General features: G+C 37.0%; 1 protein-coding gene across 1 annotated transcript in view; it reads left to right on the top strand.

Moving 5' to 3' along the window:
• LOC102112159 (dynein axonemal heavy chain 5-like) overlaps window positions 1–26459 on the top strand; it is a 151066-nt gene that overhangs the window by 100616 nt on the left and 23991 nt on the right. The window contains exons 62-73 of the mRNA XM_014255866.2: window positions 90–266; window positions 3575–3769; window positions 5009–5164; window positions 5437–5619; window positions 8659–8829; window positions 9263–9641; window positions 10742–11013; window positions 12861–13025; window positions 16740–17007; window positions 18962–19083; window positions 20243–20590; window positions 25115–25303. Of these exons, the coding sequence (XP_014111341.2) occupies window positions 90–266; window positions 3575–3769; window positions 5009–5164; window positions 5437–5619; window positions 8659–8829; window positions 9263–9641; window positions 10742–11013; window positions 12861–13025; window positions 16740–17007; window positions 18962–19083; window positions 20243–20590; window positions 25115–25303 (2625 nt within the window). The remainder of the gene's footprint in view (window positions 1–89; window positions 267–3574; window positions 3770–5008; window positions 5165–5436; window positions 5620–8658; window positions 8830–9262; window positions 9642–10741; window positions 11014–12860; window positions 13026–16739; window positions 17008–18961; window positions 19084–20242; window positions 20591–25114; window positions 25304–26459) is intronic.

Consider the following 26459-nt stretch of genomic DNA (forward strand, 5'->3'; position numbering starts at 1 on the left):
TTAACAGAAAGAGATAAATTTTTAAGTTAGATGTTTGTGTTAGTTTTGTGTCTGCTCAAGCTAACTTCTTTTTAATATTTTACATACAGCTTCGTTGGACAGCAAGCAGCAAAACCTTTCAAAATCAAATTATTAATTTGGTGGGGAATGTTCTTCTGGCCACCGGATTTCTCTCTTACTCTGGACCTTTCAATCAGGAGTACAGGAATTTGCTACTCCAATTGTGGAAGAAAGAGATGGACAATAGCAAGATTCCATATAGTAAAGTAAGTATTCATGTTTTGTTCTGACCTTATTCTTTGCCTTGCTGAAAAATTACATGCGGAGCATTTCATTCCAGAAAAGTACATAATTGGAAGATTATATACAGTCTGTCACATTCAATCAAATTTTTAATAAATAAAAAATATGAACAGTTGACAACTGAGCTTCTAAACCAATACATTTTAAATTCCTCTTTATACTGTCAGGCATTTCACAGTTTGTATGTAGGACACTGCTTGGACAAATCTGAGAGAGAAATGCTGTCTGAAGTCAGCTGCCCTGGGAGAAATAGCATAATACAGGAAACAAAGTAAAATTTATCAACTTAGAATACATTTACCTTTTCATAAGAGGAAACATCACCTTTGCACTTCCGTGTGTTATCAGTATATACCCTCCTGTCATGCCATCTGTTGTGTACCCACAACATTTAATTTAGTTTAATTTGAAGTGTCTTGTAGAAATTATTGATGTAAAGAAACCCCGCATTTTGCAAGGCTTGGTTTGCAGCGCTTCATCACTTCAGCTTGCTCCAATGTTAGCTTTTAAATCCATGCACCTTTGTCACCACTGAGGCTGTTCCAGTGAGGCTGACGTTGCAGTATCTCCTCCATAGAATATGCCACTTCATATTCTACCTTTATTAAGGTGAGCAACCAGCATGGTGAGACTATGACACAGGGCAGGAATCCCTTGCATTAATCTTGTCCTTTACTTTTACCATTATCTGCCTCAGGAGTGCCAGACCTGGCAGATGTTCTGGTGCAGGCCATGGCTTTGCTCATGGCCAGCAGCAGCCTTGCTCCTGTTCCATGACTTTTAGGAGGTCAGTCTAATATTCTTCCTTGTACCTGGAAGACATATTCATGCTGAAGGCAGAATTTAGGCCATAGTAATTAAAACTGTCTTTCTGAGTAATCTATGTTGTCTTCTATGTTGGTTTTCTGAGTACCTGTGTACAATTTTTCAGCAGTGAAGGTTGGAGAAGTAGTTCAGGGACTCTCTCTTCCTCTCAGCACAGGAGTTAAGGCATTAAGCTCAAACAATTCCTGTTCTCAGCTGTCAAAGATTTTGACAGAGCAGTTGCTGCTGGAAAGTACTGTGAACTACTGAGCAACCTGTGTACAGTTGTATCATTGTGAAACAGCTAAAGGTAGATCTGCATCTTCATTTCAGGTTTTTTGGGATTTGGCACTTAAAATCTCTACTAAGGAGACATCTTTCCATAAGGGGAAAAGTGTTCACTTCCTAGAAGTTACTTGTGAATATCTCTTTTATTATTTTTTATATTAGGTTAGCATAATTCTTGTAATGCTGATTAACCTTGACCTGACAGAGTGAAACGTACAATCCAGCCCAAAAGATGAATGACTCTGACTCGCCCAGTAAAATTCTCTGAAAGCTGCTGATGATAAAAAATATGAAAGGCCAAGATGGATTTATTAATAAAGTACCAGGAGCAGTGCAGTTTCAGGCTAGATTCTTAACCAGTGTGGCATGGGAGTTATCCTACATACAATCATCCCAGGGAGGCTCTTTCTCAAATTCCGTGTACAAAATGTTCTTAAAAGCTACTTAGCTTGGGGAATATCTATCAAGTTTCTCACCATTTAAGGATAAGAAACTGGATATATAATGTCCTAAGAAAGCAATACCTAAAGAACTAAAATTTTCCTTCCATGAAGGCGTTTTGACCACAATCCTATTTGGCTACATCCTTGAAAATTTGAGGAATACTTTATTACAGTTTTCATGTTGCTTATTCTCCCCCCTCCCAATATGTCTCAGTTAGATGGAGAATACCATAGTTGATGAGTTTCAAAACATGTTTGCCGTTCTGTTTAGACAGTTCCCATTAAAAACAGAATTATGATTTCCATCATAGTGTATTTAAGAGAGTCTTGATTTTCCCCAGGGAATTAAGTACTCACAAAAGGCAGAAGATGGGCTTTTCTTGATGCTTCACACAACAGGAAGGAAAGCAGCTTTGCAGTTCAAGCAAAAGGATTGATGTCTGCCTTGCTTTCTCACAAACTAACTGACCGTGGGTGTATGAGTCATTTAGGCATAACAATTTAGAAAGATCTGTTTAAAATTAGCCACCTATCTGTTTAGTTAGGCACTTAAATTAGCTGAGTTTCAGAGCTGCAGGATGACTGATACTTATTGCTGTAGGTAAGAAAAAGTTCAAATATCCTACTCGTCTGCTGAAGGAGCTAAACATGGTTTCTAATTGCTGAAAAATTTGCCTATTAAATGTTTTTTTGTCTTTTGCACAAATGGAAACTTGTTTCCTAAAATTTCTTTGTCTTCTGAGAATGGTTTGTTGCTTCATTGTGAGTCTTCAATAATTTTAGCAGTAAAAAAATCAAAGGGGTAAAAAAGCTTTGGCATCCTGAAGCCAGTGGTATCATTAGGTCTCATGACTGTATCACAACTCTCACAGTATTTGAAGTTTTGCTTTAGGCTTCAGATGCTGAATTATGTGATTCTTGCAAGATTTGCAGGCTTTTACTTCCTTTCTTTCTTTCTTACATGTCTTTATTTTAAACATGTTTTTAGAGAAAGCCTACAAGTAGGAATTGTTGAATGAAAAACATAAGGAGCAAATTAAAAAACCCTTCAATTTTATTGTGTTTTAAATTCTCAATCCTTACTAAGATGCTTTTCTAAATTGGAGAGTTTGGTTTGCTATTTTCAGCACGGTTTTCTTCACACACACCTTTTTGAGAGGCCAGTTACTTTTCATAGTGAATAACATAAAGCAAGTTAGTTGACAAGTGCAAATCTGACTTTAGGAGAGTATGTGAACTGTGAAGGGTTTTTAACTTAGCAGCAATAACCTTTCATGATAGTTCATGGTTACTGATCCATAGCTTCTTCTCTTAGTCTCCCACAGCCATCCTGTACCTGGAAGGCACTTTCCAGCAGGTGGAAGCTCTTGTGAGCAAGATGACACTTCCACTTGAACTGTCAGGAAAAGAGTTTGCCATCAAAAATGGCAAAAAAATCAGTTTGTCATTAGATATTAAACTGACTTCAGAGTTTTTTTTGACACTCTCTGATGGACATCAGAGCCTCAACAGAAATTATTTTCATTACTGCTCAACTGCAACGATAGAGCCACTGAACTTTAAAGAAAAGAAAAAGTAAGCAATAACTACCAAATATACCCTATCATGCATTCTGATCAGAATAAGAAGAAAAACCACCCAGCAGATGTTTTAGTTTAGCTCCTCTAACTGGCACTAATTTTGTATTTACATGTTTTCTGCTGGTACTAATTTTGTAATTGCATATTTTCTATTAGAACTTGAACCTTACTGGTATGCTTGTTGACAATGCTACAGTGGGTGAATGGAACCTTCAGGGTCTTCCAAATGATGACCTTTCAATTCAAAATGGCATTATTGTCACAAAAGCATCTAGATATCCTTTGCTGATTGATCCACAAGGTCAAGGAAAAAGCTGGATCAAAAATAAGGAAAAGAATAATGGACTTCAGGTAAATAGTTAATTTGTAATTTTTTAAAATGTGTGTGTCATTTGTGTCATCAGACTTTGACCATGTGTAATTTGAATCTGGTGTTTAGTGGTATACAGATATGCAGAAACTAAAACAAGACTGATGCAGAACCCATACTCTATATCAGGGTATCAATAACAGGGCAAAATAGCTTGGAATGATATGTTATGGCATATTTATTTTTATGATGATTTTAATTGCTTTCCATAGTGAAAAAGAAACAAAGAGGGAGGTAAAAGGTTGTAAGGTCGTTTCTCATTCTCCACCTTTCTGGAGACTTTTATCTCCTGCTCTGTATCTGAGTTCTCCCCAGTAAGTCCAGTAGGAAAAGAGTTATGTCAAGTTTCTAAATACACAAGTGCACAATACAATTATGGCTTACATCTGGGATATTGCAATTTGCTATGGTCTTGTTAGTGTTATGTTGTTGGTCACCCAGACACTAGCTTTATCCCTCAGCTGAATTTGAAATAAATGTAGGCAATATGCTGTTTTGGTGGATACACATGTGCCTACATTATAACAAACAAAAAGTGCAGAGTGGTGGAACGCAGTATTTATTTTTAAATTATATACTGGTTAAATTCTGTGTAATGTGCCTCTGGATATTTTAATTATACCTTATTCAAAGAGCTTTGCCTGCAAGACAAGGATTTATTTTAAAAACGTGTCTATCCTAATTTTTTTTTTTCCTGGTAAAAAAACCACCCAAAAACCATGACTTAAGAGATGCCTGTAAAGGCTATTCAATTATCATCTTAAAGGATTATGTTAAATATATTAAATTTAAATAAATGGAAAGGAGTCTGTGTTACTTTTAGTGATTTAAAGACTGGTGGAACTGAATTGAAAATTGAATGATCAGGCCTCCTATGTAACACTGGCTCCCTTTCTGAACTCCATACATATTTCCCTACTTCACATTAGTGTTCTAAGCATAAAACTATTTATATTTAGGAGACATTAAGATATTAAAATGATTAGATAGATATGCAGATAAATAAGTAAATAAGTAACAAGAAAGAAATGTGATCTCCTATCCTCCTACGTTTAAAGCAAAGCTTCCGTTCATGTCAGCAGAGGCAAGTGTTGGTCCCTAAAATGCAGCCATTTGTATAGATACCACAGGATGGTATAATTTTTTATAGCTGCCATCAATTTTGTGCTGTTTTGTGTGTACTTTCAAATGCATGCTGTGTTGTGCCTCAATCTTCCTAGGTTACAGCTATGAACCACAAGTTCTTCAGAAGTCATATAGAAGACTGCTTGTCCCTTGGCCGACCTCTCTTAATTGAAGACATTGGGGAGGAACTTGATCCTGCTCTAGATAACATCTTGGAAAAAAATTTCATAAAATCTGGTTCAGCACACAAAGTAAGATGGATTGTAGACATGAAATTAAAACCCAGTAGGACAGATGATGGGTATGGGGTAGTCTGAATACTGACATGATTTGTACCTTTAAAACAGAAAAAGAGTAGCAAACTCATGGGGTTGTTTGAGGGACTTTTTTACTCTTAATCAGAAAGTTTAAAAAGTGTAAGTGAAAACATAAAAAGAAGAATTCATAGATTTATTTTTTTTCTGAAAAAATAAGTTTTTCTGAATTCAGCTTTTGAAAACTGAGAAATGTTTTTTATTTTCAGGTGAAAGTAGGTGACAAGGAGGTAGATCTGGCGAAGGGGTTTACCCTCTATATGACAACAAAGGTGGCTAATCCTGTTTATACTCCAGAAATTAGTGCAAGAACAACCGTGATTGACTTTACTGTTACCATGAAAGGGCTGGAAGATCAGCTCCTTGGCCGTGTCATTCTCACAGAAAAGCAGGTATCAAGTCTTGCAGTACTGGAATAGTACTGCAAATATCTGCATTATTATATAGTAATGTTCAGTGTCTGCAACAGGAGTACATACATATTCAGTGGCTTGGTTCAAATTAAATGCAAGAACAAAAATGTGAATGAAAGTTTAAAGGTTGTGCATTTGCTGAAACACAATGTGGAGCTGTTTTTTAATTGAATGGGGGAACCTAAACATTTATTCTAAGATCTGGCTTTGGAAAGAGAAGAAAGAAAATTATTCATTAAAAATACATCACAGGCATACACATGACATACATAAAACAGTTTTATTCCTTCATGTATGGAGAGGACTTCTTGTTCAGTCAGAAATCTCTTTTATTTTTGAATTCCTTTTTAAACTTAATTTGAATTACATTAAAAAAGGCTTATGAACTTGAACTACTTTTGCCAGCCAGGCTCTAGTGTGCAAGGAGATGAAAGATTCTTAAGGAGCCCTGAACACTGACTTGACTCTGTTCTTACTAAAATTTGCATTGATTATGTGGAAGTTAATATAAGGAAGAAAATCCTCTCTCAGGTGAGAGAAAAAAAAAATGAGATTTGCATTAGCAGAGCTGATGCTTTCAGTAAGTAGCTCAGGTAGGCTTGCTCATGTGAGAGGAGTTGCCTACCTAAGGGAATTAATTCTTCCTTTGACTTTCCCCAAAGCATGTTCTAACCAGTGTTCTTCAGTGGTCCTGTCATTTTTTCCAGCCAACACCCTTCCACTTTGCTCAAAATGAGCCTTTACTAAAGTAAGGGCTGGAATTAAGCTGTCCTTGCTTCAGTCTGACAGTCACAGAGGCTGGAAAATCACTATAATGCACAAACTTCCTGTGAATTGTTCCATGAAAAACAAAAATACTAACAGCAGGTACTGGGGAATAATAGAGTGGGACAAATGCTTTAGATGCAAAACTTTTAATCTTTACTCCAGTAGATGTAGGATTCTGTAAGCAAAATTGAACAGCATCAGCAGGAGTGAATGGGAGTATTCTGACTAACCTCTGAAAGGAGAAAGAGGTCTAAATCAAGATAGAAGTGAAAGAAGTGGAATGGGTTTCTCATGACCTACATATAAAACTCCTCTTCCCTCTTGCTCTGTGATTTGTTTTTTTGGGTTTTTTTTTGGACAGAACTGTTAGAGAATTCAAATTGGATGTACATAGCAACACCTAGACTGCATTTTGAAATACAGTAGCTGAAAAATATTTCTTCAGTGCTGTACATCAGCTGAAGAGAGTTGCAAGGGAACCTGGTTAGTATCAGCATAACTTGCTGCACAGGGACATGGTTGCAGCGGATCAACATTTATTAAACTTATTTTAGCAGATATGAAGACATCGTGGCTGTTCTGTCTCTTCTGTCTCAGTAAGAGATGAATGTTGTGGTGTAGATAGAGCCAATGGGATTCTGAAAAATTTAGTTCAAAGAGAGGACACAACATGAACGGAGATTCTGAAGAACAGGTTTTCTATTACAAAGAGACAACTTTATGATCGCTGAGATAAAGTAATAGATTAAAGGAACCAAGACATTCTTAAAGATTTCTCTAGTGATCAATGAAATATGATCAAAGAAGTGTTTATTCTTCTCAGCTTTATACGTTGATCCTGTAAATATAGAAAAAAACCCAGCATATTTTTGTACTTTGATAACGAAGTTGCTGCCGCTATTTGTGTTCAGAACGACTATTATTTATGTTACAAATATGGTTGTGAAGTTCCCTTGCAAACAAAAACTTGCACCTGGTATATTTGCTAATTTTCTGAACAATACCTTTTACAGGCTTATAAATAGTATGGGTAAAGTGTCTGATCTTAAACAAACCACATCCTTATGTGGAATTTAAGTATACAGTTAAATGTATTTTTGAGTGTTTTGTAGAAGTATTTTTTTTGTGTAATTCTAATTTATTTATTTATTTTTTCAATAATCGTATAGAAAGAGGAATAAATGTAGAAAGATGAGTTACTGATGCTTAAGCCATTCCCATCTTTTGGGATGCAGTTACTTGTAGCTTTCACAGAGCTATACTCTGTAGCCCTAGAATATATTTCAAACGGGTTTCCAAATGAGAAGTTTGTGAAAATAAAGAAATTTTTCACTTCTTTGAAATACAGGAGAACCTCTCCTGTACTGTGTAACTCTGTACATCTCCTTTTTCTCTAGCTTGACATGTTGACAAAACTGAAAATAAACTAAAGCCATAGGTGTAGTTAGACTGTTATTAACCGTCCTTTTAGGATATATCTATATATCTATATCTATATCTATATCTATATCTCTCTATATATATCTGTAGATCTATAGATCATTAGATCTAGAGATATATAGATATGAAGGTTGACTTGATTGATTAAATAAAGACAGCCAGCAAGAGTGTCCCTGAGCTGTGTAGACTGTGCCATATAGATGCCTCATTTCACTTGGTGTTCTGTTGACTTCTCTGCCTTTTTTCCTTTGTCATTATCTGTCTTGTAGAAAGGGCAAAAAAATCCATATGACATAGATAATAATTGTAGCATTTCCTGCTTCATAAGCAGTAGAGGACTGTATCTTTCAAAATCACAGAATCGTAGGAATTAGAAATAGAAAACGTCATCCAGTCAGTTTTGCTTACAATGTAAATCCATCCATACAAAGCATCTTTCAGGCCTTTATCTGATTTAATTTTAAGTACTTGATGTAATGTGGATTTTGTCACTTGCCATTGGAAACTATCTATAGTGGTTTGTGCAGCTTACTATGAGGAAGATTTTCCTGGTAATTCTGATGTGTTTTCATTCTCCTTCATCAATCAAATAAACACAGGAGACATATCAATTATTTTAAAATATATATTCAGCATACATATAAAATATTTTCGTACAGAAATATTTAGTAATATTTCAGAATTTTATGTGAAAGACTACAAAGTCCCCAATCTGACATGCATGAAATCATATGTTTTCTTTGTCTTTATAAGGAATTGTCCTTTCAATCGATGTTAAATTTTCTTTGATGACAAATTTCTTGAATATAGGAACTGGAAGCAGAAAGAATCAAACTGATGGAACAAGTGACATACCACAAGAGGAAAATGCAGGAGCTTGAAGATAATCTTCTCTGCCGTCTAACCAGTACAGAAGGCTCATTGGTTGAAGATGAGTCTCTGATAGAAGTCTTAAGGATCACTAAAACAACAGCAGAAGAGGTGAATTTTGAATATACTGCAGATACATTTTTAATTGTAATTTAAAGATGTTATATATAAAGATGTATGTATATATTTTATTCATTCTTGTTTTATTTTTTTTCCATTCAGAGCCACTATATAATATTTGACTTCTTAACAAATAAATAGTAGAAACACTAATTTTTTGTTCATAAAAAATTGCAAAATTAAACTGCTATCTGGATACTGTTTATATTCCAGGCATATTTTGCAGGTGTGAGTTTGAATCAGTTCCCATTGTGACAGTTGCAACACATGAAGACACAATGTCTGTGTTGAAACACTGGCAGAGGGAAGCAAAGCTCAACTAAAAATATTATTGTGATCTTAATCAAGACCATTTGTTTTTGCTCGTTTAGTATAAACCACATAATACAACTTAATCTTCATGGTTTTTTCCATTAATTTTAAGGTCAGTGAAAAATTGAACACAGCAATGGAGACAGAGGTGAAAATCAATACTGCACGTGAAGAGTATCGGCCTGTGGCAGGTCGTGGTAGCATCCTTTATTTCCTTATTGTGGAAATGAGCATGATTAATGTCATGTACCAAACATCTTTAGGGCAGTTCCTTGGCATTTTTGACCTATCAGTGGAAAGATCTCAGAAATCTCAAACTGCAGCAAAAAGGGTAGTTTATATAATCGAGCATCTCACCTATGAAGTCTTCAAGTACACAGTTCGAGGGCTGTATGAAAATCACAGGTTCCTGTTCACATTGCTTCTGGCACTGAAGATTGACTTGCAGGCCAAGAAAATTTCACACAATGAGTTTGAGACACTGATCAAAGGTAATTTCTCTAAAAATGTTCCTGTTTACTTATGTCTGCAAAATTCATATTTTTTTTGCAGATTTTGCAGATTTTGCAGTACTTGCATTAACAACGTGTTATATCCTGTGGATCTGCTGTTTGTTTAACTTGTGAATGAAAGCATTTACAGTGCAAGAAAGGATTGAGGGACAAATTTTCCAAAGCAAGAGCAGTATAGGTTATTTGTTACCGAAATAATGTTTAGATGAGGATTATATTAACTGTTATACATTGCAGAATGGGGGGGGGGGGGGGAGGGGAGAAAGTCCATTACTTGTAAGAGAACTTACAGTCTCTACTGTCTGCCTCTTTTTCGAATTGCCACATCTGTGTCTGTGAGATTGTAGACAATCAGCAAAAGCTCTCTTGATGGCTGATGAGCAGGCACATGAATGCTGTACCAGACTTATTAGCACAAAAAAAGTGGACGTCTATTAGCTGTTGTAAAACATTTTTATATTGCATTGAGTTATGTCACCACTGTATGTCACTGCTCAGAGACAATGACAAAGAAAAATTTGAGTAAGGTTTGTAAAATTTAATGGGGGTTGGCCTCTCTGTCTCCAAGATAAGATAAACACAATCTGGTACAAAGACAAGTGCAGTCAGGTGCTTGGCATCCAAACACCCCAGTTTGTTTGGCAAACACTGAGTTACTGTTCAGCTGTGGCTCAGCTGTGCTGGGTGTGCAAATGGGCACGAGGCTGAGTGGTGGTTGAGCTAAGAGGCTGTTGACGTTGCACAGTCCTGGAAATGAATGCACCATGTGCTTTCTTATTCTTTAGTAAAGATGAAAGGAGTCTGACTAACCATTCTACATCTGCTTTGAAGAACTGGGTTTGAGTATCCTTTTAGGTGGTCATGTTTCATTCCAGCTCTACAGTTAGAGTAGAAGCAGCACAAAAATTAGTGGGATATTAGGTTTTAAGTGTTCCTTCCATGCAAATCCTAGGTCTCCATATCCTGGTTTACATAAAATGTTACTCCCTGAATTATATATAAAAAATGTTTTTTTATTACTTTGTTGTTTTTCTGTTTAACAATGTTTGTTTTTGTCTATAATACTTTTCATTTTGCAGGAGGTGCCAGCTTGGATATGAATTCTGTGGAACCAAAACCAAAAAAGTGGATCCTTGACACGACATGGCTCAATCTTGTGCAGTTATCTAGCTTGTACCCTTTCAATCAACTTCTGGTGCAAATTGTTAAGAATGAGAAGTCTTGGAAAGCCTGGTTTGATGAAGAAGCTCCTGAAAAATCTGTTATTCCTGATGGCTATGACAGCTTACTGGATCAATTCCATAAACTGCTCCTTGTCCGCAGCTGGTGCCCTGATCACACTGTTGCCCAAGTAAGATACATTTTTGTACAGTGGTTATGCCATGTGACCTCTCCTGAAGAACTGCTAGTTCCAAACTTATGTTTTCTGAATTTCTTGTTACCATAATATGCGTTGCAGAGTGAGCTATTTTGAAAAATCAGTTATTGAAATGCTCATAAAAAAGATGTGTGAGAACACTCATTTAATTGCAATGAACTAGGAAGCAGAACATGAAACAAATTGTGTTGGAGCTGCAAGAATACCAATTTTTTTTTTGTGGTGCTTTCAAAGTCAAGTCATGAAACCTGTAAGGAAGTTGCATTCCTCTGGTGAATCAAAAGATACATCCCTGATCTTTTTCACAGAAGCAGTGAAAAAACGACAATTCACTTTTATGACAGGTGCACTAAAACAGCAGATAAACTGTTTACTTACCCTCTCTACTGAGAAAGTAATAATTAAGGCTGCCTCATGGCAAATGTCATAAAAGAAACTGCAGTAGACTAACAGTTTCTCCACAGTTCGTGATATTTTGATTTTTCTTCTCTACGTAGGTGTAAAAGAGATGTATGAGCCTATGAATACCCTCTTGTCATTTTTTTTTCCTTTCTGTACTGGAAAGTAGTAGTTTTTCTTTCCTGTCTATCTTAACTTTACATGCTACATGCTGTGATAGCATCTGTGTTGTATTTCAGGGACACCATATTTTCATGGGCCTCTTTTTCAACAAGGCTCGCTCCACTCTTTTTCATTTTCTGCTCCTCAGTCAGTACGGAGGAGAGAAGTATGGGAACTCCAACTGCCATAATTTAAACAGAGAAAAATAATACACCTGCTACTGCTGATCTGTGAACTCATTTATCAATTATTTGTTATTGTCTTGCACAATCCTCTCTGAAAAAGGATGTCTCTGAACAATGGTTGCAAGAAAAGGTCATTATTTTGATTTTTGAGGAGAGAGGGGATCTCTTTTGTTAATCTCTTCTTTATCTCTTCTTTTCCTACTGTGTTTTCCCAAGTAATAGAAATTTTACCTGTCTAGGATAAAATTTACACTTAATAGTGTGTGACTGAGAGTTTTTTTCCCCTTCAGTTAACATCTTCCTCACTCCACCTTTTTCCTCAGTGCTTCTCTTCATCATACATGCTGCAGAATCTGTGAGAGTCATTACATAGCTAGGAAATCACCTCAGTAAAAAAGAATTTCATGCACTAAGGTAGCTTTAGAAATTCTTTTAGAAAATGTCTGTGAAAAGAAAAAAAATGAGGCATAAAGAAGGTTTGACCTCTAAGGATCAAGTCTGAGCTGAGTTTTGTAGAAATAGATATTCAGCCTAAGAGACTTGAATTGGATAACCACTGGACAGGAGAATTTGTTTGAAGTTCCAATAGATATATGGGAGATTGTAACTGGGTCAGAGCTAATCCACTACGCTGTAGAGACAGTGTCAACAATACATACTTAGGGGACCTAAGAATGGAACTGGTAAAGAGAAACTCTTTTGTTTGGCTATCCACCAACTTTTGACATGCAGTAATATAGGGTCAATATCTGGGCTGTCCTCAGAGCTGACACTGGATCTATTCTGCATGGATTTTTTTTTTTCAGTTCTTTAAAAAACCCCATTTAGCATTTTCTAGGAACAGTGTTCACAGGATGGCTGTTGCGTGAGCAGAGTTCTTTCTCTTCTTTGTTTGAAGCTTGCTATCTGAGAATTTCAGTGGTTGCCTCCTGTGGACCAAAGTTGAAAAATTACAGTTTAGACAGTCATTGCCCTCCAATGTAGATATTGGTAACTCCCACATCACTAATTAATGCTAAATTTAAAAAGGTAAAGATAGATACATTTTTCTGGTAACTTTTTTTTTTTTTCCAGGCTCGTCACTACATTGCAGAATCTCTTGGAGAGAAATATGCAGAAGGATTTATTCTTGAAATGGAAGCAATGTGGACAGAAAGTGGCTGTCGAACACCTTTGACATGCCTTTTATCAGTGGGGTCTGACCCTACTGAAAATATAGAACGTCTTGCAAAATCAAAGGTATCCTCCTATACTGATATTGCTAGAGCTGATAAAGACATTTTTAACTCTTCTTTGCCCTACAAGTCATATTTCCACATTTTAATGCTGTTCAAGTAATGATATTTATATTCATACTAGTGTTCTCTGGAAGTTAATTTTTGACCACTAGCCAAAAAGCATTTATTAGGAAATGAAAATGTTGAAGCCACGCTTTTAGCTGTTCTTTGATTCCAGTGGGACCACTCTCTTTATCCAGCAGACTATGATAGTCCACTACCTAGTAAATGTACTGAGCTATGAGAACAAAGCAACATTTGTGGTTTATATTGTGTTGCATTCACTGTAGGAGCTGACAGTAATGATGATTTCAAGAAGATACAGAAAAAAAATCGTAAATATGGTGACAAGAGAAACTAATTTTAACACCCTAGCATTCAATCTGTGCACTTGATGGAAGCATTCAACATTTCCTACAGAACAGCATAACTTTAAGTCACTCTGTGCTCTGTTTTATGGTTCACAATGTAGCAGCATATAAAATTTTCCCAAGAAGAAGTTATTTACTTTAGATCTCCATAAATTTTCCTCCTCGTTAGAATGCATCTTCATTTAATGGCTCGGGATTTTAGTATATGCTGAGTAAGACATACTTGCAAAAGTGGGGAGGACTCACAAATCTCTTTAGCTTATTAATTAAAAGTGGAGATGCTCATTCAGTTTGAAAATCAGGACCTTTATTTGGCTGTCTGTGTTGAAGACGGCTTAAGTTATGACCAAACTCTCAGTTAGTGTTTAAATTTAAGAATCTTAAATCTGAAGTCATTAATTTGATTCTTGCCTGCTGTCAGACCAAAAGGATATTGCACTGGACAGTCTTCATATGTTTTCATGCTTTCAGGAAATGTGTACAGAATAAATAGAAAGTGAGGTTGTGAACGAGCTAAAGGGACTGCCTTGTTTATTCACACATGGTTTATGAACAAGGCAGCATCAGCTAGGCTGTCATAACCTGAAGTTCACCTCTAGTGTCACCTGTAAAGTCAACAGCTCTTTAATTGCAAGGTCCTTTTCTAATCCCTTGATTAGGTAAAGACCTAATCACACAGCATATAGAAACATTTCAAGTTTACAAAAGCCATCCAAATGCCACCAAAAAAAAGAAAATTTAAACACAGATGTTTGTAAAAATAAAAATGTATATAACAATGTGGAAGTTGAGCATTTCAACAATTCTTTAGCTTTTGAAACACATATCTAGAAATAATTTAGTTTTCATAAACATTTTTAAGGGAGCTTTGTGTTTATTTTGCTAGTATGTCAACAAATTATACTTAGTTCCTGTCTTTCTTTGGGATTTCTCTGCTTTCTTTAATATGGGTTAGTTGTACCTGGAACCTGATCTTGAAGGGGGGTGGTGGTGGTGCTGCTGGGATTTTTTCCTTAATGACAAAAAACTTGGACCTCTTTTTTCAATTATTTCCCTTTTGCAGTCATAATTTATAGTCTTAAAATTGAATTCCAGTACTGATGGTGCCTCTAAGTATGATATTAACAGTATAAATCAGCTATCTGCTGTTGGTAATGTTCAAATTTGTGTCCAGAATTTATTTTTCACTTTAAAATTTAGTTGTTCAGGTGGCCTTCTCCCAGGGAAATGAGAACAATATCTGTGACTACTGAGCTATATAATCTCTTTTATAAACAAACAGGCTCTATCTTAAAACAAGTTGAATTTATGCCCCCTTTTCTTTCACTTTAAGATGGTGAGAAAATTTAACTTTCAGGATTAAAATGAAGTTTCTTATGCCAGCACTTCGACTTCATTAAAATCAGATTTTTAAAAAATTGTAGAGATAGTTTCTTTTTTTAGAGAATGATGCACAGAAACTTCAACAGAACTGTCAGGGCCACTGTAGTGACTAAAATGCCAGCATTTTCATCTGGATAGCAATGTATTAAGATGACATAGATATGCTGATATGACTCACTATTGAAAGAAACGCTCTGTATGCAGACATTTGATAGAGTTCTTTCAGAAAGAGTAAAATGAGGACAATTCATGGTGAAAAAGATTTCTTCCCTTCTCTCGATGTTTCTATAACCTTTAATGATTGTACATTTGAGAGGTAACATTGCTGAGAAGAGCAAATTATGAGTAGATGCTTTGTTAGGGAATAATGTACCTTCTGAATATTTATGCACTCTTATGCAGGGGTAGTCATAGTCTTTGACTTATGAGAGTGCTAGCTGTACTCAGATGCATCTTAGAAAAGATAAAGTTTTTTGGTTCTCTGGCACATAGCCAGCTTCACTGGCTGTTTAGCTTTGCTTCCTTTAGCTACAGTTTCAGGTTTCACTGATCTGAGTGAGAGTAGGATTTAACTGCTTTCTTGTCTTTGGCATTCTCATGTCCTTAAATCTTGCCAGGATATGGGGGATCATATACAGCAGCTGTATTTATACTCTTCTGGAAAATCAGGTCAGGGCCCATTCTCTGACCCTAAGGCCAAATGACCCAGCACAGTTTGTGTCCATATGCTTAACCTTCTTCTCCTGCCAAAGTAGGGCAGCCTCCTCCCTGATGTTTAGGAGTGGATGTCTTCCTTCCTTTTTGCTTCACAGTAAGAGAAGCTGAGTAGCTGTACAGGTCAAGACTAACCTTTGTAACTCTCAGCCAGCTGAAGATAAGCCCAGATTGGTAATGTAGCTCATCACTCGCTCCATGAGGGATACTCAGCTGTAGGTCTTAAATATGAAACTGCCCATGAAACAAAGTCTCTTTATTAATTCTTTCACCCTCAACATGTATGCAGAATAATATGTTTAACTGGGTTTGATAATTCTGGTTTTCCCTGGCAGGAGTCAGGCAGCCAACCTGAGCCAGACTTAAAAAGAACAGGAGTAGCAAGAACAATAAGCAAGAGAGAATCTGCCTGCTCTGCTCATTACTAACAGATTTATGTGGTCCTAATCTCAGCCTCATATTTTTCAGATCCCTTTGTGAGAACTTGTATCCTCCTCTGGTTTTCTGAACAACTGCTTTTACTTTCCCATAGCCCCTGGAGAAGATGCCATAAAATTCCAGAATTCTATGGTTGCATTTCTCTCTACTGAATCTAGATCTGCCCTAGATGTGCTGCAGCTAGCAGATTACCAAACTGGAATCCTCTGAATCTGTGGCTGCCATTTAACAATACAGGATGTTTCCTGAGTAATGCTTTAATGTGAACCAATCTTTCCTGTCCTACCTGCTTCATCGACATTTAAATCATATATGTTCAGACAGTAAAAGTCACCAGAATTCTTTGGTTGACACTGAGCATTAATTATTATCTGAAGCCCTAATATCTGCTTATCTCAAGATAGTACATTATAGGAAAAAGAATGGTCAGGCTGTATTTATGTCTTGCTTTATTTGAAAACATATTGAAAAAGCTGAAAAAATGTTTCAGATTGTATTATCCCACAGGGTTTGTTAGATGAGCAAAACCATATTATTTCCAGTAGGTGTAGTTTTCTTCCAACAGGTGGAAGGTAAGGGAAACTTGAAGGGTTTTGCTTTTTTATTTTGGTTTTGTTTTCTTTACTCTGTTTTATTATAATTAATCCCCATTGAAATTAATGACTTTCTTTGTGGCAGAATGTTACTACACATGTATCTACGGAAGAAATGTATCACATGTATAATTCTAAGGAATTGCATATAAAATAAACTTTCTTTTTTATTTTTAGAACATTCCATGTCGTGCAATTTCAATGGGTCAGGGCCAGGAAGTCCATGCAAGGCACCTGCTAAATCAGTGCATGCAAGATGGAGGATGGCTCCTTCTACAGAACTGCCACCTTGGCTTGGAATTTCTTCATGAATTAATGGACACCATCACAACAAAAGAGTCTCTGAGTGAAGATTTCAGAACCTGGATCACTACAGAGGCTCACCCAGAGTTTCCTATTAATCTTTTACAGTCCTCTATAAAATTTACCAATGAATCTCCTCAAGGTAGGAATGTCTTCCCTTCCCATTGGAGAGATTGCTGCTGGTCCAGGAAGCTCGGGCAGAAAGTAAATTTGGTTTCACTGTGCAGCTACTTGAAGCTGCTGGTCTTGGACATTACTGTTCCTGGGCATCCCCATGTCGTCTGGGTCTCCATGCACTTCCTTACACCCAGGATCTTTCCTCACTTCCAGGATGTTTCCTCATATTCAGGTGTTCATCTCATGCTTTCTGAGCTCTAAGCCTGCAGCTTTCCTAACCTAGTAGGTGCAGAAGCACAGTAGGAGATCTGCATCTTAACTGGGAGTTTGGACTCATGTTTCTGTATTAATAGGGGTGTAAGAAAGACATGAATGGAATGAGTCCAGTGAGAACCCACAAAGGTGCTGAAGGGATTGGAGAACATGCTATGGGAGGAGAGGCCAAGATTATTGTTAAACCTTGAGGAGAGAAGGGGTATTTTATCAATGCCTACAAATAAATAAATATACCCTTTATATATTTATGTGTGTGTGTGTGTGTGTGTGTGTGTGTGTTGCCACTGGTGTCTGTTGATGATGTCAGTAGGAGCTGAGAATTTTTATCCAAGGTCCTATTTAAAGCTTCAGACATTTAAACCTCTTATTTCAGTGTTTAGCTTCCTTTGAACATCAGTAGGATATCTACAGAATGTTTGATGTGAAACACGTGCTGTTTCAGCATTTATATTCCATCTCAAGAGAAGGTAGTCAGTCTGTTGATAAAAATTTCTTACTTCTTCCTCTTATTTTCTCCCCCTTTTCAATTCAGAGCTCAGCATCTTTTTATTGCACAGTGGCCCCCTCCTGATCATTCTAATGGTAACAACCTATAGCTCCAAGAGGCTATTTTTGAAGCCAAGTTATAGCAAATTTGCAACTTGCATTTAGCAGCTGAAAGAAAGCCCAGTGTAAAATTTTATGTCAGGATGAAATATAGACAGTTTTAGTTTCTTGAGACTGTCCCGCCACATCGGTAGCACAACACAATAAGACACATTTGTTTGATTTTGGAACTCTCTTATAATACCTATTCAATATTTTGAAAAGCTCTATGTTTCAATATTGCTCTACAGGATCTTTGTGAAGTATGAACAAAAGCAAAAGTACTTTTATTGTGTCATAGGAAGTAGGACGACTTGGACAATCTTTTCACTGAACTTAAAATCTGCCCTTCTAGACTTGTATGAAGCTGATTAGGTGGAAAGTATCATAAGAGGGGCCTGATGTCAGTAACTCATGCTTGGGTTGTCTGCCCAAGGCAAAGGATGCTTGAGTAGCACTGCCTGAAAACATCTGGGAGCAGCTGAGCTTCTGTACTCCATGGAAGCTGAGACTGGATCAGTATCAACTGCCTAAAGCTGTTCCTGGGATATGAAATGTCAGTGCTCAAACAAACCTCCATAAATATTTAGATTTGCACTAGGAATTTAGGGTCTCATCTCGTCACCTTGGTGCCTATGGGCCAGATGGAGAACCTGCATACAGAATTTTGAGATTTTTATAGGAATCAAATCTAAATAAAATTATCTTAAATAAAACTCAAATCTCATATTGTAAGTAAGATATCAAAGCAAACTCTTGGATACCCTGTGCCGTGTTTTATATGATGTTAGGTATCTCTTTTATTGCCATATAGTTGCTAAATAGTTATGTTTCTATTTCAGTTGCTTTTGAGAACATTTAGAATAGGATTACTGGATTTTAATTCCTTTCAGACTCTTGAAATTAATGTTTTTGTGTTATCTACCTAAAACAACAAATTATTGAAGTTTGCCTGCTATGACCAGCTGATTGATTCTAAGACACTATTTGAAGATATAAGTAAGATGATACTGCAAATTGGAATAGAGAATTATGCTTAAGAGGTTGGACTTATGGACTTATGGATTCCATGCATTTTTTTTTTACTTATGTATTACATTTTTGTATTTAATTTCTAGGTGTGAAAGCTGGCTTAAAACGAACGTACTCAGCTATTACTCAGGATCTGCTGGGAGCGAGCAAAATGCCACAGTGGAAACCATTGCTGTATGCTGTGGCATTTCTTCACACAACTGTTCAGGTTTAAAAACATATTTCTTCTCTTCTGTCATAAAGCCAGTTTATTAATGAACCTTGTTATTAAAGGAAAAACATTTTTCAAGTGACGTCCCATGTTGGCAAATTAACACAAATGAAATAAGAAAGAAAACAACATATCTATTACTGCAACTGTGTTAGAACTTACAATTTTGCTCGTGTTGATCCTGTACCTCCAAAATGAATGTATTTCAGGAGAAAAAAAGGACAATCAAACAGTGGTCAATTACTCTTCTATTAAAGTCCTTGACAATGACTAGGTGATCTGTCTTTCAACTAACTGGACTTTTACTAATATTTTAAATCATTAAAACATACTAAATAAAACTACAATTTATGGTTTGGAAAACCATAGCCTTAAACTGCAGTGTTTACAATAAGAAGGTATAAGAGGGTGAATATAAATCCTTTCTGCTCTGAAACCCATAGGAGGAAATGAAAGCAGAATTTGGGTCTTGACTTTCAGGACTTCCACTGAAGAAAGTGCTCTATGGATTAACCACAACTTTTCATCCTTAACTTATATTTGGAGCCTGGTTAATTTACCTCTGTGGCATCTATGCTCTGATATATTATGATCTAGTGGAAGTCTGTGGTATGCTTTTCTTTGTATCACTTTGGAACAATTTTTTTTTTTGTGAAAAATTTAGGAATTACTAGATATTGTCCTAAAAGCTATATACTGCCAGCTGAGTCTGTAAATGATTCACTAAGAAGCAGCTTTTCCTACTTGAATCTGCATCATGCAGACACAGCAGTGATGGGAATATATCTAGTCCTGAGGAAGACACAATGACCATGGCTGATGATTTTGGACACCCTTGCATCATAGAGTAGCTTAATTTTTGAAATTCTGATGCAATAGTTCTAGACTCAGAGATTTAAAAAATACTTTAAAAAGATGATTTTTTTTCTTTGTGAAAATATTGATATTCCTATTTTTTGTACAAATTTTGCTACTAGATAATTAATCAAGTGTTTGGCCTTGTCTTTGTTAAATGTTCTTTTTTAAAAGTTAGTGAAAGAGAATTACAGCTGGACTACTGCATTAACATATTAACATATTTCATGTTTCTGCACTTGATCTTTCTTCACAATTTATATCTACCAGTGTTTTACCTTTAATTCTAACTATTTTACAGGAAAGAAGAAAGTTTGGCCCATTGGGCTGGAATATTCCTTACGAATTTAATCAGGCAGACTTTGCAGCCAGTGTGCAGTTTGTTCAGAACCATTTGAATGATGTGGGTATCAAGCATGGAGTGAATTGGAGCTGTGTTCGCTACATGCTTGGAGAAGTGCAGTACGGTGGCCGCGTAACCGATGACCTCGACAAGGCACTGCTGAACACATATGCAAGAGTCTGGTTTGGAGAGCACATGTTCAGTGAAAAATTTTGTTTCTACAAAGGTTACGTTATTCCAAAAGGCAATACAGTGGAAGACTATCTCCAGCACATAGAGCAGTTGCCAGTGATTGATACACCAGAGGTAAAATATTTTAATATATTAAAGGGAGTTTTTGTCAGGTGAATAACTTAATGAGATTTTTGGGTTTTTTTCAGAATCAAGTGTGCATTGGTCAAGATTAGCAGGCAGACCATTATAGCAGGTACTCAGTGTAGATCTGCTGACCAGGAAGAGGTAAATAAGGCCTTCTTCAAACAATTGGAAAAAGTCCCATATTCACAGGTCCTGGTTGTTATGGAGGACTTTTAGCAACCCTAATTATATTCTGGAGGGTTTATACAGCAAGGTTGAAGCATTCTTATCAATGTATATAAAATCCTGTTGGAATGCTGTAAAGATGGTGCCAGAGCCTTTTTGATAATATCCAATGAAAGGACAAGCAGCAAGGGACATGAATTAAACAGCAGGAAAATCTGTCTGAGAACAAGAGGACAATTTCTTAAGTGAAGGTGGTCAAACACGAAGAATTTGCCCAGAGATGTTGTGGAGTCTCATCTTTGTAGACATTGAAATCCCGACTGGACACTGTACTGCACAGCCTGCTGTATCTGCCCCTGCTTGAGCAAGTGATTTGGATCAGATGACCCTCAGAGGTCACTTCCAAACCAAACTATTTTGTGGTTTCACAATTCTCTATGGGATTGAGCAGACATGAAATCTTAGAAACAATGAAAGCTAAAAAGCCCTACGGTTTAATTTTGCAAGTTATAATAGGGATCCATTTTGACAACAGAAAGATATGGATGTTGCCATGAATTGATCGGGTAGGGTGCAGGGTAGCTCCTGGCTCTAACCAGTTTTACATGACCCAACGTGTGCATATCACAGTGGTCATAGTGATTGGAGGATGGAGACTTTCTGCTCCCTCCAGTACAGACACGCATGATGGAGTTAGTTAAAACTAAAACAGAAGAGAATGCTCTGGAAAATTGAAACAGAAGTGAATGGTCTGAATTTCTGTCTCATTTCTATTAAGTTGATAAATGCCATTGGAAATATGTTCTATTAAAATTAAATAGACGGAGTGGAACAGAAAAAACTGGTTTTCACTTACTGATAATATGCTGGCTGAGAGGGTGAGAAGTTTCCAAGGTCATAAAATAAGCTTGGAAAGTTCTGAATCCCTGAAGACTGTGAAAGCAGAATGCAAAGGTATTTGTGCCAGCAATGATGCACCTTTTCCAAGCCAGTGTAAATGCAGACATGATAATGCATCAGTGGGATCCATTTGAGCCCAGCTCATGAAGTGGTTCCTATCAGTGTACGAACCTTGGCTCTATCAGATTTCAGGTGCTGCTTTCAAGGATCTGCTTTTTTAAGCACTTGAGAACCAATCTCACAATGCTGCAATGTATTTTTAAAGTGTTTTGATTCCCGTAAAAAATCTGTATGTATGGTTTGAGGTAGGGGAATTTTACCTTTGGCTTTTATGTAAATAGAAGCAAGTCCATGAATGCAAACATCTATTTTGTCCTTCACATTTTCACTTGTTAGGAAGAAAGCTGTGGCTTTCTTCTGTCATTCTTAAATCTGTCAAAATTGCTCATGAAGACCTTTAACCTTTTAATCTCCCAATCTTCTTAGTTTCACAAAGGATACTGTGCTAGTCCAAGCAGTGTATACTTGATTCACTCCTTTTCCATTTTTAGTTAAGAAAGACTGAATCAGTGTGCTTGCAGTGTCCTTGCTCCTTTGATGAAATTTCATCCTCTGAGCAGAATGAACACTGTCTTCTGAGAAGGGCAATCGAACTCGGTGTATTGAGCTAGCATGGAGAGGTTTCAGTGGCAGGAGGCTACAGGGGTGGCTTCCGTGAGAAGCTGGCAGAAGCTTCCCCCATGTGCAACAGAGCCAGTGTCAGATGGCTTCAGGGCAGACCCACTGCTGGCCAAGGCAGAACCTGTCAGTGGTGGTGGGATGCCTGGGATAATGTATTTATGAAGGATAAAAAGCTGCACATGAGCCTTCAGTGAAAGAAAGATGTGAGAATATGTGAGAGGAACAACTCTGCAGACACCAAGATCAGTGAAGAAGGAGGGGCAGGAAGTACTTCAGGTGCTGGAGCAGAGATTCCTTCCCAGCCCATGGAGGACCCCCACCCTGGAGCAGATGAATGCCTGAAGGAGGCTGTGACCCTGTGGAAAGTCCATGCTGGAACAGGTTCCTGCAAGACCTACTCCATCATGGAGAGGAGTGATGGAGCAGATTTTCTGGCCAAAGCCATGGGACCCCACAGGTGACCCATTCTGAACCAGAGTGTTCCTGGAGGTCTGCACCCTGTGAAAGGGACCCACGCTGGAACAGTTCAGGAGGAGCTACAGCCTATTGAAGAAGTTTATGGAGAACTCTCTTATGGGGGAGGGACTCCATGCTGGAGCAGGAGTAGAGTGGGAGATGTCCTGCTCCTGAGGAGGCAGGAATTAGAGACAGTATGTGATGAACTCATCACATGTCCTGTTCCCTGCTCCCTGTCTCCCTACAGAAGCAGGAGGGAGAAAGTAGAGAATTTGGGAATGAATGAGGTTAAGTCTGGGAAGAAGAGAGGGGCTGAGGGAAGGTGTTTTAGGGATTTGGTTTTATTTCTCATGAACCTACTCTGATTTGATTGGTCATAAATTCAATTAATTTCCCAAGTCAAGTCTGTTTTGCCTGTGATGATAACTGGAGTTTGATCTCTCCCTGTTTTTTATCTCAGACCATGGACTTTCTGTTGTAACTTCTCTCTCCTGTCCAGTTGAGGAAGGGATGATAGAGTGATTTCAGAGGAGTGTAGAGCTTTAGAAATTGATTTTGATGATTCATAAGGCTGGGAAACCCTGAAAGATAGAATTCAACATTCTCTTTTTAAACAACATTCCCAGATATTTTGGATCAAAAAGATCCAAAAAGAGTGAGATATTTGGGTCCTTAATTAGTACACAGGACATTCAGAAAACTGGTCCACCCACTGGTTTCTTTTTCCTTTCTTCTTCATGCATCACTTGCATAAAACCATAGGACCAGATCTGTCTCCCATATCTCCCTTTCTTTGTTAATATTGTTCCAATGTTGAAGTTAGCCCTTGGACTAAGGCTCCATTCACAGATATAGCAGATATTCTTCATGGTGCTAACTTGGGCTATAGTATTGCCACAAAATCTGCTAGAGCAAAACCAAACAAATAAGCCCTCACTGTGCAGGAGAAAAAGCAGAAAAGAATGTACCTTCAAATGTGTATTTCCTTCCACATAGAATATAAGTGCAATAAAGTGCATTGGTATTTTCTCTTTTTACAGCTCTAAATAATCAGTTTGAGTAAACCACTATTTGCAAAACATTAAATCCTATCTGGAATCTACCTTCATGCTATTATAGTTACACCCTTAAATGTGGTATTAGGTCTGTACTTTGTGCTGTTGTAAGGATAAGATTCCCAAGTGGTGTAAATCAGTGCAGCTTTGCTGGCTTTGGCAGTGCTGCAGCCACTTATATCCCTTGTCCCTGAGTTTCTAGATTTACAAGTGTAACAATATTAAATGGCCCTTTTAATTCCATCCTCAGAGTATATAAATACTGGTTTCTCAAAGTGTCCTCTTGCAATATACCAATTCTAATGTAATGTAAAATATGAAAACTCATTGTATGAAAAAATGTGGAAAATGAGAAACAGAAGATTGCTTGATTTTCTGTTCAGTTTGAGGGCAAGCCTTCCTCACTGTCAGATCAGTGGTTCAAAGTTTGTAAGAGATATGTAATAGCTATAATTAAATGAGGGCTGGTGAAATAAGTCACAGTACATATAATTCCTCCAGGAGAGGAGTTGCAATTGTCAATCTGACAATTACAGACTTACTGATATTTCAGTGGAAGTTTCTGAAAAAGCTATTATCATTCAGACAAAGGGCAGCTTTGCAGTAATTCTGTGCTAGCTGTATCTTAAATAAAATAATTCAATTTCAGAAGAAGTAAGGAGGGGGAAGCTTCAACCAAAATAGCTAAACGATAAAATATCCTAAATATATCACCACCTTTAGGTACTTCAGATGTGGGCATTATTTTGTTCACCATGACTTATGAGCCTAAGAGTCTGAGTACAAAACCATGTTAGGAGTATTGACTGGTCAGATAATCAGGGGCATCCAATTGAGCTGGTACAACAGTGATAGACCCATAGAGACAAAAGAACTAATGCTAAGGGGTCAATTTCCACATTAGACATTTCCAACAGGCTCTAGTCTGAACCAAAGGAAAGGAATCTTCTCACCCCTTGATAGCATTCCACAGCATGATCCTTGTGAAGATAATGAGATCAGTTAAAAAAACCCCTCCACTGATATGAATGAAAACACTATTGCATATGCAGCCAATGTTAATGTTTTCATGTAATTCAGGTTTGGTCCTTGGCCATTTAAAGGGGAGAACTTCCACTGACTTGTTCATATCTATTGTTTTATGGAGCTGAGAATTTTCTTCCTTGTTTATCCATTTTCATGCATTGTCTCATGTATATAATTAAGAAGAAAAATCACTTTTTTCCCCACCAATTTTTATACCTTTTACTTTAAGGTATTTGGACTTCACCCTAATGCAGATATAACTTACCAGACCAACCTGGCTAATGAGACATTTAGTACCATAGTGAGCATCCAGCCCAAAGACAGCAGTACTAGAGGGGGAGAAACCCGGGAAGCAGTGGTGCAGCATCTTGCTGATGAGATGCTAGAGAAGTTACCTCCAGATTATAACCCTCATGAGGTATGTGCTACTTCATAAAACAGATGTTTTTTGTATGCATGTATATACATTTGTGTTTATAAGTTTTATTGTGCTTCTTAAATTTAACTGGCATGTGTTTTAAAAAGCTCTTAAAATTATGCATAGGGGTTTATAAGTCTGTTTTGGTTTATTATCTAAAATATTCCTATGTCAGAAATATATATTTCAAATGCCACAGTCCACTTAATCAGTCACCTTAACTCAGAAGACCCATTAAGGCTTCAGAAAGTTCTTGTTTTCCGTAGTAGCTTACAGAAGGAGCCTGGTGCCTTTTTTGAAGTTCTGGTGATCCTATAGTGATTACAGCATTCAATTTACTTAGTCCCATTATGACACCACCACGATGAAGAGTGAATTTTATCACTGACCTTTTCATGCTCCAGATTTTTTGGGGTCTGAGCCATAAGAGGTATCTTTGTCAAGCTTTTTTTGCATTTTTAGTTAACAGACCCATTTAATGGAAAAATCCAGCATAGAGACTCTTACATCAGTTTATAAGTAGGTTCTACTGTCTTGCCGAGTGTTTCGTGAACAGTAAATATTGAGAACCTCTATTTCCACGACTTTATTCTTTACAATTTTGTTTTGCATTGATAGTGCTTTTTTTCAATCCCCCCAGGTCGTAGTTCAAGCTTGTAAAATGCTCACTGTGAATTACAACTTGCTATGCATGCTGTATTTTCTTCTCTGGCCAACTTAGAAAGTCCACCTCAAGTAACAACTAATAGTCTTGGGGCCCCGGCAATATTTCCTGTCTTCCCTTCTACTATTAATCTCAGATTTAATATGTCTTGTATAAATAGCCACTTTTGTACTGTCATAATTCAGCTCGGAACTTCTCTTTTCATTACCCTGTTGTCAAGCTACTTATGGTCTGCAACATTTTGAGGCGAGGTTTCCTACCATCTATCTCCATGCTGTTGTTTTTCCATCCATCCCTACTTGAGTCTTTCCTTTTTTGGTCACCTTCTTATTGAGTCTTAATGACAGTATATAAATAATTTTTTTTAGAATTTGATTAAGAATGGAGTCAGTTTTCCAGTTTTCATATTATTATTTAAAAGTGAATAAATATTAGAAATAGAAAATAAAATTAAATCTAGTAAGTGCAATAATAATTCATAATTTAATAAAT

This window comes from Pseudopodoces humilis, chromosome 1, assembly GCF_049639895.1.
Source record: "Pseudopodoces humilis isolate 2021_Gansu_Grassland_sample_001 chromosome 1, ASM4963989v1, whole genome shotgun sequence".
Taxonomy (NCBI): Eukaryota; Metazoa; Chordata; class Aves; order Passeriformes; family Paridae; genus Pseudopodoces; species Pseudopodoces humilis.